The 21327-nt window shown below is 37.0% G+C and overlaps 1 protein-coding gene across 6 annotated transcripts in view; it reads left to right on the top strand.

Annotated features, from left to right (window-relative positions):
- Nucleotides 1-21327, top strand: part of CEP83 (centrosomal protein 83) — a 171455-nt gene that overhangs the window by 88974 nt on the left and 61154 nt on the right. For all 6 annotated transcript variants that reach the window (XR_013401261.1, XM_077954768.1, XM_077954769.1 and 3 more), the window contains 3 exons: nucleotides 189-303; nucleotides 2036-2180; nucleotides 2294-2443. Coding sequence is in view for 5 of the 6 variants with exons in the window: in XM_077954768.1 (XP_077810894.1) it covers nucleotides 189-303; nucleotides 2036-2180; nucleotides 2294-2443 (410 nt within the window). In the remaining variant the exon portion in view is untranslated. The remainder of the gene's footprint in view (nucleotides 1-188; nucleotides 304-2035; nucleotides 2181-2293; nucleotides 2444-21327) is intronic.

Here is a 21327-nt window from a genome sequence, read left to right as displayed (position 1 = left end):
TAGGAAAGAACTGTTTTCTTGATGTCTCCTTATTTGAAGTACTGTTGCAGGCATTGACACTCCTTTCTTCTTGAAAGGTACTTAGACTCTACTATCAAAGCGTTTTCTCGTTTCCATTTATGTTTTGGGGTAAGTATTGAATGACAAGAAAATGATGAATAGTAATTTCAATTTTTAATTATCAACAGGTGAAAGAACTTAAACATTCAAACAAACTGGAAATAACAGACATCAAACTGGAGACAGCAAGGGCTAAGAGTGAGCTAGAAAGAGAAAGGAGTAAGATTCAAAGTGAACTGGATGGTAATGTGTGATTTCCCTTGCTGCTGCTGCTGCTGCTTATTTTCAGATATGAACTCAAATTATTAAAATAGTTGAACATGAATTTTTATTTCCAGATTTTCAACGTAGTTTAAATTTTGGAGTACATATGAAATGTTTATTATATGTTGAGTGTTCATTGTAAGACTTAATAACTTTTAAAAAATCAGTCTTATGTTTTTATCATAGTTTTTGGATACATAAATGAACTTTGTAAATGGGATGCCATACTTCGTGATTTATAAATCTTAAATCTATTTATTGTGTAGTTTATTACTCCCAGGACATTTTAAGTCTAGAGAATGTGAAGAAGATAATTGGGTTCCAGGCTTAATTTTTTTCAATTAAAAAATTTTTTTTATGTAGACCCTAGGCCAGTCATTGTAGCCTAGTGTAGGGTAGGCTTATTTTTTTATTTTTTATTTATTTATTTATTTTTGAGACGGAGTCTTGCTGTGTCCCTCTGGCTGGAGTGCAGTGGCGTGATCTCAGCTTACTGCAAACTTCACCTCCCAGGTTCATGCCATTCTCCTGCCTCAGCCTCCCGAATAGCTGGGACTACAGGCGCCCGCCACCAGGCTGGCTAATTTTTTGTATTTTTAGTAGTGACAGCGTTTCACTGTGTTAGCCAGGATGGTCTCGATCTCCTGACCTCATGATCTGCCTGCCTCGGCCTCCCAAAGTACTGGGATTACAGGTGTGAGCCGTGCACCCGGCCAAGTAGGCTTATTTTTAAGTTCCAGTTTAATCTTAGAACGTCCATCTCATCAGGTTTCTTCATTATTTACGTTGTTTCTAACTTGAAGTATTTAAATAAGCTTACATTTGGCCTGTAGCTATCCTTGAGTTGATCTGTAGTTGAACTCATTTCAGACAGAGTTTATGATGAATGCCTTTCATGTTTTGAAACCGGGTCTCACCTTGTTGCCCAGGCTAGCTTTGAATTCCTTGGCTCAAATGATCCTCCTGCCTAAGCCTCCTCAGTAGCTGGGACTACAGGTGCTAACACCGTGTCTGTATGCTGTGAATGATGTTTTCCAATTATTGATTTCTATTTATTTGGCTCATGGATTTCCATAGAGTTAGGGAGTAAATTTTTTTAGGAACTTAAAGGATGCTGCATTTTGTTTTTACTTTGAGTTAGATGTGAGTTTGCTTTAATTATTCCATCTGCAAAGTATTTGCCATTTCATCACAAAGATTTCTGAATTCATTGTACAAACTTTCTTGAAAGTGTCCATGTTATTTATACTTCTGCTAGAAATCTAGCAGTTCTGCTAGAATCAACAGGTTTTGAAGGGTTTTGTGATTTATTTCACTCTGCTATCGGCCAGCTTTGTCTATGATGCTGTCTTAGAGGCTTAGGTCACAGAACCCCTTTAGAAGTGAAGAAAGTAAACCTCTGGTTTATCATCCAGGTTGTTCTCAACTCTCAGTGTTCGAATGAGTAAATGTATATAGCCTTTTATTAAAGTTTTTATATGTGTATGCACTAAATAAACAGTGACAGGAAAATTTGCTCTGAGTTTTATCCTGTTTCATTCTCTATTTTAAGAGAGTTTATTAATGATGTGAGTATTATTGAGAATATATATTCATAGAGACTTTCTACATTCTTTTAGTTGTCTTACCAGCTTATGAATACTTGCTGTTAAATGTGACTTTTCATCTTAGTAACATTGAATAGTACATTTTTCTCCTTAAAAAACACTAGGATTACAGTCAGACAATGAAATTCTCAAAGCAGCTGTTGAACACCACAAAGTGCTCTTAGTAGAAAAGGATCGTGAATTAATACGTAAAGTACAAGCTGCCAAAGAAGAAGGTTATCAAAAACTTGTGGTATTACAAGATGAAAAGTAAGTACTTAATTACCTTAGTTTGACTTAAATATCCTTGCAAATGAAAACATTTTGCTGTTGTATCATCTTTATTATAGTTCTTGTAACATAATTATGATCTCTTGTTTTAGGTTAGAACTCGAGAACAGATTAGCAGATTTGGAGAAAATGAAAGTAGAACATGATGTCTGGAGGCAATCTGAAAAGGATCAGTATGAGGAGAAATTGCGGGCTTCACAGATGGCAGAAGAGATCACCAGGAAGGAGCTTCAGAGTGTTAGGTGATATATACATAGATATTTAAAGTTTTTCATGTTGAAATAATGTCAGAGTTAACAAAATGATGTACAAGTAGTACAAAGAATTCCCATGTGCCCTTCACCCTTATCTCCCAAATATGGATACCTTATGTAACCATATTATAATAACCAAGATTAAGAAATTAATATGAATATCAGGAAATCAGACATTACTATTATAAAATCTATTAACTGTACTCAAATTTTACCAGTTGTCCCACTGATGTCTTTTTTCTGGTCTAAAACCCAATCCAGGATCACACATTGCATTTAGTTACTTTTAGTATGGAACATATGAACACTTTGACAAATACTTGTCAGTATTTTGTATATCCTCTCTCAATTTGGTTTTGTATTGCATTTTTCATGGTTAAATTCAGGTTAGGCATTTTAAGGAAAACATCAAAGTCATGTGTCCTCAGTGCATCATATTAGGAGGTTCATGATTTGGCCCCTTAACTGGTGATTTTAACTTTGATCACTTGGTTAAGGTGCCATCTGCCATGTTTTTCCCCTATAAAATTACTATTTTTTCCCTTTGTAATATATAATTATCTTGTGGTTGCCCATATGATATTTCAAGTCTATGTAAATATTCTCATATTTTGCCTTTATATATTCTTCCATTAATTTTAGTATCCATTGATAATTGTTATCTGAAACAGTTATAATTCTAGCGTTTGCCAAATGGTGATCTTTCCATTTCTGTGATCCTTCCACATTTATTAGTTGAAATTCTCCTGAAAGGAAGAGCTTTCCATTCTCGTCTAGATATATTTATATCACTATGGATTTATACATTCATATTTTTTCTATAGATTATAATATTTTGTTATAATATTTTGTGTTGCTCAACTTCTCTCAGATTTGACTATTGGAAGATCTTTCAAGTTGAATCCCATGTCCTTTTGACATAATCCCACGATTTATTGTGACTTTTTTCTATCATTACAGGATGTTCTATGATTCTCTTTCATTTTCCCTGCCCCAGCCCTGGAATTAAGCATTTCTCTGAGGTGCTTTGATTCCTTTTTAATTGGAGAATGGCATTTAGAAACCAAAATCTCAGCTCTAGGTATGCTTGTTGGTACTAGAGAGTCATTGCTTCTAGGTCCTCTCAGTGAACTGAAAAGTACACATTTATGTCTATTTCTTTATTTTTTTCTCTATATTAATAATCTTGAGTTTACATTGATATTTCCGGCTCCGTTCCAGCACCATGGAGTTCATTCTGGCCTTCCTCTTTTCATACTTGCAATTCTTTTGACAGTGAGAAAACTGATATTCATTATTCATACTGTATTTACTCAGTCCTAGAATATAAAATTGTTTTAGAATTGCTAACTCATCACTCAATGAAAAACAAACCCATTAACTTACATGTAATATTTGTGTATAGTTGTTTTTATCTTTAACCTTAGAGTATATAGTCAAAATATTGTTTTCCAAAGTTACTTATGATTTTTCTGCCTGAATTCTCCTTTAATGTGGTTTGTTATTCACTTATAAAGCAGGTTTATTCTTTCTGTTCTATTCTATTTTGAGTCCATACCTCATCCTTGTTTATTTATTTATTTATATATTGGGCTTTTGAAATATCTACATGGTTCTAAAAGACAGAACTATAATATACCAAAAAACAAACAAACAAAAAATTAAAAAAAAACCTCAAAAAGTTGCCACTTCCCACATCTGCTCTACCCTGTTCCCATTTCCCTCATCTTTTCTCCTCTGTCCTGCCCCTATGTGAGATTAATCTCATTAGTTTCTGGTTTAGACTTCCTACATTTTTTGTTGTTGTTGTTGTTCCTCACAAATATCAGATGTCATTGTATTTTTCCTTCTTTCTTATCAGTGTACCCTGGAAACTGCTTCAGATTAGTTCATAGAGATTAACCTCATTCTTTTTTATGGCTGCATAGCACTCCACTATGTGTTTCTGTCAGTTTTTAGTGAAACAATCTCTTAGGTTTATTTAGTTTCCAATATTTTGTCTTTTTTTTTTTTCCGAAACAGAGTCTTGCTCTGTTGCCCAGGCTGGAGGGCAGTGGGATGATCTTGGCTCACTGCAGCCTCTACCTCCGCCTCTGGGATTCAAGTGATTCTCCTGCCTCCTGAGCAGCTGAGATTGCACGCATATGCCACCACAACTGGCTAAAATTTTGTATTTTTAGTAGAGGTGAGATTTCACCTTGCTAGCCAGGCTGCTCTCAAACTCCTGGCTTCAGTTGATCTGCCCACCTCGGGCCTCCCAGTGTACCGGGATTATAGGTGTTGAGCCACTGCACCTGGCCTCCAGTATTTTGTGATTACAACTGATGATGCAATCAATAATGTTGTACATGTAAATATTTTCATTTTCTGGAGATGTATCTTCAGGGTGAATTTCTGAAGTAAATTGGTGGGTCAAAAGGTAAATCATATGCAGTTTTGTTGGATATTGCCAAATTTCCATCCAAGAGAATTATATCACTTTGCATCTTAGTGTAGTTTAATTTGCATTTCTCACATTATAAATGAGATTGAGCAATGTTTCATTTGTTTAAAGGCCATTTTTACATCATTTTTGTATGAATTGTTTGTTCCTGTCTTTCCCTATTGTACTTGGTTTTTTTGGCCTTTTTTACCTTGCTTAATTTTTTTTTTTTAAATTAGCTTGCTTTTTAGGAGTTCTTTATATATCAGGATTAGGCTGCAGATATTTTCTGTCAGTGTGTGTCAGCAGTCTTCTGAGTTTGCTTCTGTTATTTTTTTGCTGTGCAAAAATTTTTATTATGTAATCAAATTTAATCTGTTACTGCTTCTGGGTATTAAGTCAGAGTTAGTAGTCTCTCCCTGAACTGAGGTTAAAGAGGAATTCACTTCTTTTTGCTTGTATGGTTTCATTTTTTACATTTAGTTCTGTGATCTATTTGAAGTGTATTTTTTTGTATGCTGTGAGGTATGGATTTAATTAGTTTTTTCTAAGTGGCTAATTGTCTCACACTTTTATTAAAAACCTGTCTTTGCCCCAGTGATTCATAATGATGCTTTTATTGTATTTTAAATTTCCATATATACTTGGATATATTTCTGGACTTTCTATTCTGTTTCACTCATCTGGTTGTCTGTTCATGTGCCATTTTACAATTAAAAAAAAAAATTTTGTTTCAGTTTTTATTTAGAGACAGAGTCTGTGTTTGTTGCCCAGGCTGGAGTGCATGATCGTGGCTCACTGTAACATTGAACTCCTGAGCTCAAGCAATCCTCCCTCCTCAGCCTCCCAAGTAGTTGGGACTTTAGGCGCCTGCACCATTATTATGATACTTTAATTATAGAGGCTTTATAGTATGCTTTAATATCTGGTGGTGGTACTCGGTCCTTAGAGTTTTTCTCTCAGTATTTTCCTAGCTAGTATTATATGTTTGTTTTTTCATATCGACTTGAATATTAATGTCTAGCTCCATAAAAAAGTTTGTTTGCAGTTTTATTGGGATTTCATTAATTTTTTTCCAATATTTGAAAATTGATAAAATACACATAAAAATAAAATCTTGCATCTTAACTAATTTTTTGTTTTATTTTGTTTTGTTTTTTGTTTTTTTTATCTTAACTAATTTTAAGTGTACAATTCAGTGGTATTGAATACATTCATATTGTGGAACCATCATTACCATCCAGCTCCAGAGTTCTTTTCACCTTGTAAAACAAACTGTACCCATTAAACAATAACTTCCCATTACCCCATCCTCCCAACCCCGGGTAATCACCAGTTCACTTTCTGTCTTTTAGGATTTTTGACTACTCTACATACCTTTGTAAGTGGAATCAAGCAGTATTTGTCTTTTTTTGTTGTGTTTTTGTTTTTTTGGGGGGTTATTTTACTCAGCATGATGTCTTTTTTTTTTTTTTTTGGACTGAGTTATTTTACTTAGCATGATGTCATTATTATTATTGTTATTATTTTGAGACAGAGTCTCGCTCTGTTGCCCAGGTTGGAGTGCATTGGCGTGATCTCAGTTTACTGCAACCTCCATCTCCTAGGTTCAAGCCATTCTCCTGCCTTAGTCTCCCAAGTAGCTGGGATTAAAGGCGCCTGCTACCAAACCTGGCTAATTTTTGTATTTTTAGTAGAGATGTGGTTTCACCATATTGGCCAGGCTGGTCTCGAACTCCTGACCTCAGGTGATCCGCCCACCTCAGCCTCCCAAAGTACTGAAATTACAGGTGTGAGCTACCACGCTTGACCTAATGTTCATTATTTTCTAAGGCTTAATGATATCTCATTCTGCGTATATACTGTATTTATTGATTTGTTTACAGACACCTGGATTGCTTCCACATTTTAGCTATTAACGATGCTGTTATGAACATGTGTGTACAAACATCTTACAACCTTGGTTTCAGTTATTTTGGGTGTATATCCAGAAGAGGAATTACTGGATTATATTGTAATTCTGTTTATAATTTTTTGAGGAACTGCCATTCTGTTTTCTTCAGTGGCTGCACCATTTTAAATTCCCACCAAGAATGTACAAGCCTTCTGATTTCTCCATATCTCCACCAGCACTTATTTCATGTTTTTTAAAAACTTAATTGACACACAATTGTACATGTTTACAGGGTACAGTGTGATATTTTGATTCATGTATACAGTGTGTAATGATCAAATCAGGGTAATTAGCATATCCGTCACCTCAAACATTTAATGTGTTCTTTCAATTGGGAACATTCAAAATCGTCTCTTCTAGCTCAAATATACAATAAATTAGTGCTAATTATAGTCAGCCTGTAGTGCTGTAGAACACCAGAAATTATTCTTCCTATCCAATAGTAATTTTGCATTTGTTAACCAACCTGTATCTTCCCTCCTCACTACCCTTCCAGCCTCTAGTAACCACTATTCTACTTTCTAGTTCTATGAAACAAACTTTTTTAGCTTCCACTTGTGAGGACATGCAGTATATATCTTTGTGTGCCTGACTTACTTAATTAACCTATTGTCCTCCGTATTGTCCATGTTGCCATGAACGACAGGATTTCATACTTTTTTATGGCTGAATAGTATTCCATTGTTTATATATGCCACATTTTCTTTATCCATCCGTCTGTTGATGGGCACTTAGGTTGATTCCATATCTTGGTTATTGTGAATAGTTCTGCAGTAAACATAGGAGTGCAGATATCACTTTGACATACTAATTTCCTTTGGTTTGGGCATATACCCAGTTGTGGAATTGCTGGGTCCTGTGGTAGTTCTGTTTCAGTTTTTTTTGAGACAGGGTCTCACTTTGTCACCCAGGCTGGAGTACAGTGGTATGGTCGTGGCTCACTGTAACCTCTGCCTCCGAGGTTCAAGTGATTCTCTTGCCTCAGCCTCCCGAGCAGCCGGGATTACAGGTGTGTGCCACCATACCCGGCTAATTGATTGATTGATTGATTGTATTTTTTTGTAGAGACGGGGTTTCACTGTGTTGGCCAGGCTGGTCTCCAACTCTTGACCCCAAGTGATCCGCCTGCCTTGGCCTCCCAAAGTGCTGAGATTACACGCGTGAGCCACTGCACTTGGCCTGTTGTTAGTTTTTTGTCGAGCCTCCTTACTATTTTTCTTAATGGCTATACTAATTTACATCTGCACTAACAGTGTATTAGAGTCCCTTTTCTCCTCATTCTTGAAAACATTTGTTTTGTCTTTTTGACGGTAGGCATTCTAGCTGGTGAGATGAAATCTCATTGTGGTTTGATTTGCATTTCCCTGATGAATAGTTAGGTTGAACAATTTTTTGTAAATGTTTTTCATAAATTCATAAATCCATTCAGATCATTTGCCCATTTTTAAATGGAATTATTTGGGGCTTTTTGCCATTGAGTTGTTTGAGTTTCTTGTTTATTCTAAATGTTAATCCCTTGTCAGATAAATGGTTTGCAGGTGGGCCAGGTGTGATGGCTCACACCTGTAATCCCAGCACTTTGGGGAGCCAAGGCAGGCAGATCACCTGAGGTCAGGAGTACAAGATCAACCTGACCAACATGGTAAAAACCCGTCCCTACTAAAAATACAAAATTAGCTGGGCCTGGTGGTGTGCACCTATAATCCCAGCTACATGGGAGGCTGAGGCAAGAGAATTGCTTGAACCTGGGAGGCAGAGGTTGTGGTGCGCTGAGACCATGCCATTGCACCCCAGCCTGGGCAAAAAGAGTGAAACTCTGTCTCAAAAAAAAAAAAAAAAAAAAAAAGGTTAGTTTGCAGGTATTAATATTTTCTCCCATTGTATAGATTGTCTCTTTACTCTGTTGTTTCCTTTGTTGTGCAGAAACTTTGGTTTGATACAATCTCATTTATCTATGTTTGCTTTTGTTGCCTGCATTTTCTGTTGTTATGGTTGTTTTATTTATTTTGTTTTTGTATTTATATAAAGGATGATGTTTTGCTGTGTTGCCCAGGCTGGATTGCAGTGGGTATTCACCGGTGCAATGCTACTATTCTTCAGCATAGAGTTTTGACCCACTCTGTTTCTGACCTGGGTCAGGTCAGCCCTCCTTAGGCATTCTGGTGGTCCTCTACTCCTGGGAGGTCATTATCCTGATGCGAAACTTAATGTGGATGCCCGATTGGAATAGCACACTATAGCACCTACAGCACAAAATTTCTGGACTCAGGTGATCCTCTTGCCTCAGCTTCCCAAGTAGCTGGGACTATAGGCATGTGCCACCATGCCCAACTTGTTGCCTGTGTTATTGAGGTCTTACCCGTAAAATCTTCACCCAGGGCAATGTCCTGAAGTCTTTTCCTTGTGGTTTCCTCTAGTAGTTTCATAGTTTGGGACCTCATACTTAAGTCTTTGATTTTTATATATGATGAGAGATGGACCTAGTTTTAATTCTTCTGCATTTGGATATGCAGTTTTCTCAGAATCATTTATTGAAGAGGCTGTCCTTTCCCCAATGTATTTTCTTGGTGCTTTTGTTGAAAATCAGTTACCTGTAAATATGTGGAATTATTTTTGACTTCTCTATTCTGTTTCGTTGGTGGGTGTATCTGTTTTTATGCCAGTACTATGGTGTTTTTGTTACTATAGCTTTGTAACATATTTTGAAGTCAGATAGTGTGATAGATATCTCCAGCTTTGTTCTTTTTACACAGGATTGCTTTGACTCTTTGGAATCTTGTGACTCCATGCAAATTTTAAGATTTTTAAAAAACATTTCTGTGAAGAAATTAATTGGTAATATGGTAGAAATTGCATTGACTGTGATCACTTTTGGTAGTATGGTCATGTTAACAGTATTAATCTCCCAATCTGTGAACATGAGATTTCTTTTCATTTTTTGGTGTCTTCAATTTCTTTAATCAGTATTTTATAGTTTTCCTTCTAGAGATCTTTTACCTCCTTGGTTAAATTTATTCATAGGTATTTTAATTTTTATAATAAAGAAGATTTCTTTCTTTTCCAGTTAGTTTGTTAAGTATGTAGAAATGCTACTGATTTTTGTATGTTGAGTTTTTTTATCCTGAAACGTTAATGAATTACAAGTTCTAAGAGCTTTTTGGTAGAATATTTAGGTTTTTCTGTATATAAGATAATGTCACCTCAAGTGGACAGTTTTGACTTCTTTTTTATTTGGAAGCCATTTATTTCTCTCTTATGTCTAATTGCTTTGGCTGAGATTTCCAGTGCTGTGTTGAATAAGATTGACGAGGGTGGACATCCTTGTATTGTTCCGGTTCTTAGAGGAAAAGCTTTCAACGTTTTTTTGTTCAGTATGTTGTTAGTTGTGGTTTTGTCATATATGGTATTCATTGTATTGAGGTATGTTTCTTTTATACCTAATTTTTTTTAGTTTTTGTCATGAAGGAAAGCTGAATTTTTATCAGATGCTTTTTCTGCATGTATTGAAATTATCCTTTTTTTCTTCATTCAGTTGATATGATGTATCACATTTATTGATTTGCATATGTTGAACCATCCTTGCATACCTGTGATAAATCCAACTTGATCATGGTGAATAATCTTTTTAATGTGTTGCTGGATTTGGTTTGCTAGTGTTTTACTGAGGGTTTTTGCATCTGTATTTATTAGGAATACTGGCCATAGTGCTCTTTTTTTTGTTGTGTCCTGGTCTGGTTTTGGTGTCAGGGTAATGCTGGCCATATAGAATGAGTTTGGAAGATTTCTCTCCCTTTCAATTTTCGGGAGTAGTTTGAGAAGAATTAGTATTAGTTCTTTTTTAAAAGTTTGGTAGAATTCAGCAGTGAAGCCATCTAGTCCTGGGCTTTTTTTCTTGGGAGACTTTTTATTGATGATGCAGTCTTGTTACTCATTATTGATCTGTTCAGGTTTTGTATTTCCTTCTGTTTCAATCTTGACAGGTTTTGTGTGTTTAGTAATTTATCCATTTTCTCTAGGTTTTCCAATTTGTTGTCCTACAGTTGCTCATAATAGTCTCTAATGATCTTTAGTATTTCTGTGGCATCAGCTGTAATGTCTGCTTTTTCATTTTTTATTTTATTTATTTGGGTCTTCTCACTTTTAGTTAGTCTAGCTAATGTTTTGTCAATTTTGTTTTTTCAAAAAACCAACATTTTGTTGATATTTTATAGTTTTTTAGTCTTCTTTTTTGTAAATTTCTGTACTGATTTTTATGTTTTATTTCTCTCTACTAACTTTGGGTTTTGTTCTTGTTTTCCTAGTTCCCGGGGGAACATGATTATGTTGTTAATTTGAAGTTTTTGTACTTTTTTGATGTAGGCATTTATTGGTATAAACTTTTAATTCTGCTTCTGCGGTATTCATTGCATAGGTTTTGGTATGTTGTATTTTTGTTTTTATTTATTTGTTTTTAAGAAATTTTTCTATTTACTTGGTTTTTTTTGTTTGTTTGGTTTTTTGAGACAGAGTCTCACTCTGTAGCCAGGCTGGAGTGCAGTGGCATGATCTCAGCTCACTGCAGCCTCTGCCTCCCAGATTCAAGCAATTCTCCTGCTTCAGCCTCCCGAGTAGCTATGACTACAGGCGCATGCCACCACACCCATCTAATTTTTGTATTTTTAGTAGAGACAGTGCTTCACCATGTTGGCCAGGATGGTTTCGATCTCTTGACCTTGTGATCCTCCCGCCTCAGCCTCCCAAAGTGTTGGGATTACAGGTGTGAGCCACCACACCCGGCCTCCAGTTTATTTTTTAATTTCCTCCTTGACTCATTGGTCATTCAGGAGCGTGTTATTTAATTTTCATGTATTTGTACACCTTTCAGAGTTCTTCTTGTTGCTGATTTCTAGTTTTATGTTGCTGTTGTCAGAAAATATACTTGATATGATATTGATTTTTAAAAATTTATTGAGACTTGTTTTGTGGCCTAACATATGGTCTGTCCTGTGGAATACTCCATGTTCTGATAAGAAGAGTGAATATTCTGGCCAGGCATGGTGGCTCATATCTGTAATCCCAGCACTTTGGGAGACCAAGGTGGGCAGATCACTTGAGGTCAGGAGTTGGAGAGCAGCCTGGCCAAAATGGTGAAACCTTGTCTCTACTAAAAATACAGAAAAAAATTAATTGGGCTTGGTGGTGTGTGACAGTAATCCTAGCTACTCGAGAGGCTGAGGCACAGGAACCCAGGAAGTAGAGGTTACAGTGAGCCGAGATTGTGCCACTGCCCTCCAGCCTGGGTACCAGAGCAAGACTCCATCTCAAAAAAAAAAAAAAAAAAAAAAAAGAAGGAGAAGAAGAAGAATGAGTATTCTGCATTCTGCAGCTACTGGATGAAGTGTTTTACAAGTGTCTGTGAAGTCCATTTGGTCTACAGTGTAGTTTAAATTCTATTTTTCTTTCTAGGTGATCTGTCTTATGCTGAGAGTGGGATATTGAAGTCCTCTACTATTACTGCATTGGTGTCTGTCTTTCCCCTTAGATAATAATTATATTTGCTTTAATATATCTTGGTTCTCTGGTGTTTGATGCATACATATTTACTATTGTTAATCCTCTTGCTGAACTGTTTTTTTTTCCGTTATATAATGAACTTCCTTGTCTCTTTACAGCTTAAAAACTTTTTTTTACAGTTTCTTTTTACAAGGTGACAAACTTTTCACAGTTTTTGATGTAAAGTTTATTTTATCTAAGTAAGTTACTTCTGTTCATTTTTGGTTTCTCTTTGCATGGAGTTTTTGTTTGTTTGTTTGTTTGTTTGTTTGTTTTCCCACTTCATTTTCAGAGTATGTATGTCTTTATGGGTGAAGTGAGTTTCCTTTAGGCAGCATGTATTTGGGCTTTGAGTTTTTATGCCTTTACCCAGTCTATGTGTCTTAATTGGGGGATGTAATCTGTTTACATTCAAAGTTATTCTTGATAGGCAAGGACTTAGTCCTGTCATTTTGTTAATTGCTTTCTGGTTGTACTGTAGATCTTCTGTTTCTTTCTTGCTCTCTTAATTGTTTATATTTGTGATTTGGTGGATTTCTGTAGTGACAAAGTTTGATTTCTTTCTCATTTGTATATCTATCTGCTCTACTAGTGAGTTTTATTCTTGCATATTTTCATAATGATAGTCATTGTCTTTTCATTTTCAGTTGTAGGACTCCCTTAAGAATTTCTTGTTGAGTAGGGGTAGTGGTGATGAATTCTCTCAGTTTTTGCTTTTCTGAGAAAGACTTTGTTTTTTCTTCATTTCTGAAGGATAGTTTTGTTGGGTATAGTATTTTTGAATGGAAGTTATTTTTCTTTCACTACTTTTGAGTATATCATTCTGTTCTGTTCTTGCCTATAAGGTTTCTCTTGAGAAATCTGTTTGTCTCATGGGGATTTTCTTACTTGATGCTTTTTTCTTGTTGTTTATGGAATTCTTTGATTTGATTTTTGATGTTTGAGTATAGTGTGCCTTGCAGAGGACCTTTTTGGGTTGAATCAGTTTGGGGTCTTTGAGCTTTTTGGATTTGGATATTCATCTCTCTCCTAAGACTTGGAAACTCTATCTACAGTTATGATTTTGTTTACAACATTTTTGATACCGTTTCCCATCTCTTATTCTTCTGGAATTTTATGATGTGAATATGTGTTTACTTAATGGTGTCGCATGAGTCTCATAGGCTTTCTTCATCCCTTTTATTCTTTATTATTATTTGTCTGACTGGATTATTTTAAAAGACCTGTCTTAATGTTCAAAAATTCTTTCTCCTGCTTGATCTAAACTGTTGCTGAAATTCTTGATTGTATTTTTATTTTTGTTCATGAAATTCTTCAGCTACAAGGATTCTGTTTGGTTCTTTTTTATGATATCTGTCTCTCTAAAATTTCTCATTCATATCATGATTTTTTTCTGATTTTGTTGAATTTTGTATCTGTATTCTCTTGTATCTTTCCAAGTTTCCTTAACATTGTTATTTCAAATTTCTTTTCAGGCATTTTTTAGATTTCTTTTTCATTAGGGTCTTATTACTGGAGAATTATTGGGTTCCATTTGAGGTGTCATGTTTTCTTTTTCATATTTCTTTTTTTTTTTTTTTTTTTTTTTGAGACAAAGTCTCGTACTGTCACCCAGGCTGGAGTGCAGTGGTGCATTCTTGGCTCACTTCAACCTCTGCCTCCTGGGTTCAAGTGATTTTCCTGCTTCAGCCTCCCAAGTAGCTGGGATTACAGGTACCCGCCACCAAGCCCGGGTAATTTTTTGTATTTTTAGTAGAGACGGGTTTCACTATGTTGGCCAAGCTGGTCTCAAACTCCTGACCTTGTGATCTGCCTGTCTTGGCCTCCCAAAGTGCTGGAATTACAGACATGAACCACCACGCCCAGCTTTTTTCATGTTTCTTGTGTCCCTAAGTTATTAGGTGCATCTGGTAGAACAGTTGCCTCTATTTTATGGAGTAGCCTTTGTAAGGAAGGACTTTTTCCTGTATATTTGTCATGCAGTATTGTTTGGGTAGGTGCTTTGGCTTTGTTTCTGGATTAGTGCAGTAATGTAGTCTCCATGTGATATCTTTGGCTGTAATTCGCGTCAGCAGTGTCTGCAAGTACCTCAGTGGTCTCTACTGTGGGTTTTTGTTGAGTAAGTCTCATGTCTTTGCTGCTGATAGGGGCCTCTAGCTGGAACAGTTCTCAGGTTTTGGGTGGTGGGTACTCATTGGGTGTGGTGGCTTTGCCAGTTGTGGGGTGGGGTTGCCAGTGGTGGCTGTTGCCAGATGGGTCCATCCTTGGTCCCTACAGGTATGTGGAGTGCATTTCTGCTTCACCAGTTGTGGGAATGGGATTGCTGGCAGTGGCTGGCAGCTAGTTCTTAAACCCTAGGGACTGCATGCACCAGCGCCCTTGGTCTTGGAGGTGGCCTCCCTGCTGTGCTAGATTGCTTGTTCCTTTAGGTCCACTATACCAGCTCAGGTGCTGGAGTTTTGGCTTTACTGCTCTGTGTAGCTGAGGTTGTGGTGTTGGACCCTTTTATTTGGTTGTGGTGTAATTACAGTGGGACCCTTCAGATGTGGAAATACCAGGTCTGTTGAACCCCACGGCAGCATGTATTTTAGCATTGGCTCGGTTCTCAAAATGGTGCATGCTGTAGCAGCTTGGGTTACAGGGAGTAGGGGTATGCAGTGTGTGTGCCTTCTCTGGAGCAATGTAACCACGTGGACTCCAGACAGCTCCCTGTACTGGATTCAGGGCCTGTTAGGACTCTAGGGCTCTTCTGTAGCTAGGTTTACACATGTCCACAGTGGTATTAGGGACTGCTAAGGAACTCCTACCTACCATTTCTCGCACAATGGGGAGTCTTTCTTGGTTCTGAGCCAGTCCCAGCTGGGTGCTTTGCTTTCTTCTCTATGCTGCCATCTCAAGTTTCCATGATTAAGTGGATTTTTTTTCCCTTTCATGTAAATTCTGTTGTTCTCCCTTGGAAACTCTACTTGAAGTGCAGTTATTTACTTGTTATTTTGGACCTTTGTGGAGGAGTGTTGGTCCTCTAGTCAGTCATCTTAATGATGTCTTCCTCATGTTTTTTTGATAGTAGCCATCCTAATAGATGTGAGGTAGTATCTTATTGTAGTTTTGATTTGCATCTTTCTAATGATTAGTAGTGTCAAGCATCTTTTAATATGCCTGTTAGCCACTTGTATATCTTTTTTGAGAAACAGCTAGTCAAGTTCTTTGCCCATTTAAAATTTTTATTTTTTATTTTTGTTTAGTTTTTCTCTGTATATTCTGGATATTAATGCCTTATCAGATATATGATTTGCAAATATTTTCTCCTATTCTGTAGTATTTTACTCTGTTGATAAATATCTTTTGTGCAGAAAAACTTATTTTCATGGAGTTCATTTTGTCTGTGTTTTTGTTGTTGTTATTGTTATTGCCTATGTATTTCGTGTCATATCCAAGAAATCATTACCAAATCAAATTCCATGAAGCCTTTCCCCCATGATTTCTTCTAAGAGTTTTATAGTTTTAGGTTGTACATTTAGACCTTTGATCCATTTTAAATTAATTTTCCTATATAGAGTTAAAGAGTTCATTCTTTTATATGTGTGTATCCAGTTTTCCCAGCACTGTTGGTTGACAACATTGCCCTTTTTTAATTGAATGACCTTTGTACTCTTGTCAAATTCATTTGACCCTATATGGGAAGGTTTATTTCCGCATTCTGTATTCTATTCCTGTTGCTTGTATGTTGGTCATTATGTCAGTGTCACACTATTTTGATTATTATAACTTTGCAATAAATTTTGAAATAAGGAAGTGTGAGTTCTCTAGTTTTGTTCTTCAGGAGTATTTCATCTACTTGGGTTCCCTTGAGATTCCATATGAATTTTAGGATAGATTTTTCTATTTCTTTACAAAGTACTGGGATTTTGATAGGAATTGCATTGATTCTGTAATTATTTTTGGTAGTATTGACATCTCAACATTAAATCTTTCAATTTATGAACATGGGATGTGTTTCCATTTATTTTAATTTCTGTTAGCAATGTCTTTTAGTTTTCTGTTTATAAGTATTTCACCTCCTTGGTTCAGTTAATTTTTATATATTCTTTTTGATGCTGTTGTAAATGGAATTATTTTCTTCATTTTCCTTTTCATATTATTCATTGTTAGTGTATAGAGATGCAGCTAATTTTTGTTTGTTGGCTTTGTATTCTGCTACTTTGCTGAATTCATTGTCTTTCTCTTGCCTAATAGCTCTGGCTAGAACTTCCAGTTTCATGTCGAATGGAAGTGGCAAAAGTGGGAGTACTTGTTTTATTCCTGATCTTAAAGGAAAACATTTCAGAGTATCACCATTGCTTATGATACTCACTGTGGCTTTTTAATGTATGGCTTTATTATGTTGAGGTAGTGTCCTTCTATTCCAAGTTTGTTAGTGTTTTTATCCTGAAAGGGTGTTGAATTTTGTCAAATGCTTTTTCTGTATCAGTTGAGATGATCATGCATTTTTTTCTTCATTCTTTTAGTATGGTGTATTATTAGGTTGTTGCGAAAGTACTTGTGGTTTTGGACCATGAATTTTAAATCAGTGTAACTAGGCTCAAACACATCTTTATTAATCAAAATAGGAACCATTGCAGTCAACACTTTTTTGCCAATAAGTTTGTTTATTCTTATAGTATAAAAATCCATGCTTGGGTATTCGACAAACTTTTTTTTTTTTTTGAGACAGTCTTGCTCTTGTCGCCCAGGCCGGAGTGCAGTGACACAATCTTCGTTTACTGCAACTTCCACCTCCTGGGTTCAAGCGATTCTCCTGCCTCAACCTCCCGAGTAGCTGGGATTATAAACACCTGCCACCACGCCTAGCTAATTTTTGTATTTTTAGTAGAGACAATGTTTCAAGATGTTGGCTAGGCTGATCTCGAAGTCCTGATTTCAGGTGATCCGCCTAGCTCGGCCTCCCAAAGTGCTGGGATTACAAGTGTGAGCCACCACACCTGGTGGGATTAGACAAACACTTAGAAAGCATTTTGTGCATCCTGCTCGTTGTGGAAGGATTTTCCCTGCAAAAAGTTGTTGAGATGCTTAAAGAAGTCATAGTCAGTTGGCAAGAGGTCAGGTGACTATGGCAGATGAGGCAAAACTTCATAGTGCAGTTCGTTCAACTTTTTTTTTTTTTTTTTTTTTTTTTTTTTTTTTTTTTTTTGAGACGGAGTCTCGCTGTGTCGCCCAGGCTGGAGTGCAGTGGCGTGATCTCGGCTCACTGCAAGCTCCGCCTCCCGGGTTCACGCCATTCTCCCGCCTCAGCCTCCGAGTAGCTGGGACTACAGGCGCCCGCCACCACGCCCGGCTAGTTTTTTGTATTTTTAGTAGAGACGGGGTTTCACCATGTTAGCCAGGATGGTCTCGATCTCCTGACCTCGTGATCCACCCGCCTCGGCCTCCCAAAGTGCTGGGATTACAGGCTTGAGCCACCGCGCCCGGCCTCGTTCAACTTTTGAAGCATTGGTTGTGTGACATACAGTCGGACATTGTCGTAGAGAAGAATTGGACCCTTTCTGTTGATCAATGCCGGCTGCAGGCACTGCAGTTTTCAATTCATCTCATCGATTTGCTGAGCATACTTCTCAAATGTAATGGTTTCCTCGGGATTCAGAAAGCTGTAGTGGATCGGACTGGCAGCAGACCACCAAACAGTGACCATGAGCTTTTTTGCACAAGTTTGGCTTTGGGAAGTGCTCTGGAGCTGCTTCTCTGGAGCTGCTTCTCTGTCCAGCCACTGAGGTGGTCATCGCCGGTAGTCGTATGAAACCCACTTTTTGTCGCATGTCACAATCTGCTTGAGAAATAGTTGTTGTTGCATAGAATAAGAGAAGATGACACTTCAAAATGACGGTATTTTTAAATTTTCACTCAGTTCATGAGACACCCACTTAACTAGCTTTTTCACCTTTCCAGATTGCTTCAAATGCCAAATGACCATAAAATGGTTGACATTGAGTTCTTTGGCAGCTTCTTGTGTAGTTGTAGAGGATCAGCTTCAACGATTGCTCTCAGTTGGTCATTGTCAACTTCTGATGGCTGGCCACTGTGCTCCTCCTTTTGAAAAGTAGACCTCTTTTTCTTTTTAGATTTTTTTCTATTTCAATGCTTATTTCCCCTTTGTTATTTTTTGTTCTCTACGTGTGCTTTCTTCCTTTCTTTCTTGGTCAAGTCAGCCACTGCTTTGTATATATATATTTTTATATTGTGGTAAAATATACATAAAATTTACCATTTTAACTATTTTAAAACGTACAGTTCAGTGCATTCATTTAAATTAGGATTTTGATTTATTAATTAGATCAACTGGTTTCCCATTTTCTAACTCATTAATTTCTGTTTTTATCTGCTGGTTCTTTGCCCTTAAAAAGTTTGTATAGTTTTACTGTTGTCATTTAATGTACCTAAAATAAAATTCACCCATTTTGTATACAGTTGTACAGTCATCACCACAATAAAAATATGGAATAGTTTCATCACCCCAAGTTTCCTCATGTCTCTTTATAGTTGACTTCCTTTCCTGAGTCCCAGCATTAGGCAACCTGTGACTTATCCATGCTCTGAGTGTATCAGTACCTCGTATGTTTATTGCTGATTAGTATTCATTGGATAAATATAATATGATTTATTTATTCTTCTCTTGATGGACAAATGGGTTGTTTTTAGTTTGGGGCTATTATGAATAATGCTGCTGTGAACATTCATTTACAAGTCTTTTTGTGGAAATATGTTTTTATTCTCCTAGTTAAATACCTAGAAATGGGATTACTAAGTCATATGGTAAGTATATGTTTACTTTTATAACATACAGAAATACTGTTTTCCAATGTAGAAACACTTGACAAAGTTTTTTTCGTTCCAACTAGCAGTATATGAGGATTTTGTTTGTTTTACATCCTTACTGATACTTGTTATTTTCAGTCTTAATAATTCCAATTGGATATGTTGTAACATGTCACCTGTGGTCTTAATTTGATTGTCTCTGTGACTAGTGGTGGTTAGCATCTTTTTATGTGCTTATAAGCTACTTCTGTGAAGTTTCTGTTCAACTGTTTTGCCCACTTTTTACATTCAGAAGTTATCTTATTGATTTATAATAGTTATTTATGTGTTACACATATAAGCTCTTTCTTAGATACATATTTTACAGGTATTTTCTCCTTATCTATGACTTGCCTTTTCATTTACTCAATTGTGTATGTATATGTATGTGTGTGTATATATATGTGTGTGTGTTTATATATTTATTTATTTGATTATCTCTGTTACTAGTGGTGGTTAGCATCCTTTTGTGTGTTTGTTTATTTTTTGATATAGGATCTTGCTCTGTTGCCCAGGCTGGAGTGCCGTGGTACCATCTCAGCTCACTGCAGCCTCTGCCTCCTGGGCTCAAGTGATCCTCCCACCTCAACCTCCCGAGTAGCTGGGACTACAGGTGTGCGACACCGTGCTTGGCTAAATTTTATATTTTTAGCAGAGACAAGGTTTTTCCATGTTTCCCAGACTGGTCTCGAATTCCTGAGCTCAAGTGATCTGCCTGCCTTGGCCTCCCAAAGTGTTGGGATTACAGGCGTGAGCCCACTGCACCTGGCCACATTTACTTAATTGTGTATATTGAAAGTGGATTTTATAAAATCTACTTGTGTGGTGTTTTTTTCCTGTGTTTTCACACCACAACAATGCAGAAAACTTCTGTGACCAAATGTATGGATTTCTACCCATCAACAAGTAAGCATTCATTTCTGCAGTGGACACCAGCCTGACATCTTCTACTCTAATTTGATTCTGCTGCTCTCTACATGGAGATAGCATCAGATCCTGTGGGTTGAAGGCTTTTCCCATTTCAGACACCAGTCTCACTTTCAGACCTCTGGAACTTCTGACTGACCAACTTTTTAAGTTGGGGTTTCCATAACCTTCTCTTTCAGCTAAATTTACTAGAGTTGTTCACAAGCGTAAGGAAACACTTTATGTTTCCCAGGTTTTTGAAGAGGATATTTTTAAAGGATACAAATAAAGAGCTAGATGAAGAAATAATAGGCCAGGTACAGTGGCCCATGCCTGTAATCCCAGCACTTTGGGAAGTTGAGGTGGGTGGATCACCTGAAGTCAAGAGTTTGAGACCAACCTGACCAACATGGTGAAACTCTGTCTCTACTAAAAATACAAAAAAATTAGTTGGGCATGGTGGCAGGTACCTGTAATCCCAGCTACTCAGGAGGCTGAGGCAGGAGAGTTGCTTGAATCTGGGAGGTAGAGGTTGCAGTGAGCCGGGATCGGCCATTGCACTCCAGCTTGGGCAGCACAGCAAGACCCTATCTCAAAAAAAAAAAAAAAAAAAAAAAGGAAAGAAAAGAAAAGAGAAAAGAAGAAAAGAAATAATAGGGTAAGGTCTCAAGGGTCCAGAGCTCAGGAGCTTCTTCTGTTCCTCTGAAGTTGGGGTGTGCCATTCTTCTAGCACATGGGTGAGTTCTTTTACCTTCATGTAATCCTCCATGAGTTCAGCTGTCTGGAGGCTTTCGGTACCCTGTCCTCTTGAGTCTTTTTTGGAGACTTCATTGGATAGACATGATTGAAGAATGGACAGTCGTATGGAAATCTTATTGGACAAAAAGGGCATGACCTAATACTAACAGACTGTGCAGAGAATCGTAACAAGTCCTGTGTGTTTAGATTCTTCTTGGCCGCTCTGTGTAGCATTATTTCCTCCTGGGTAAGGGGCAGGACCTCTTCAGAAATGGGGGTCTAATGACCTACTGTCAGATAAGGTAATTCAGAGGATTTTTTTATGACCAGCTCCAAGACAGAAAGGTGGGGGAAGATTAGAGTATATTTTTAGTGTGTGTGGCCTGCCTTGGGGAGAAAAAGGTGCAGGTAAAAGGAGGACAGAAGGTCAGAGAGAGATTCTGTTTTCTGAGGTCTGTTTCTGAGGCCCAG

The sequence above is a fragment of the Macaca mulatta genome, chromosome 11 (assembly GCF_049350105.2).
Source record: "Macaca mulatta isolate MMU2019108-1 chromosome 11, T2T-MMU8v2.0, whole genome shotgun sequence".
Lineage (NCBI taxonomy): Eukaryota > Metazoa > Chordata > Mammalia > Primates > Cercopithecidae > Macaca > Macaca mulatta.
This window is presented reverse-complemented; position numbering and strand designations above follow the sequence as displayed.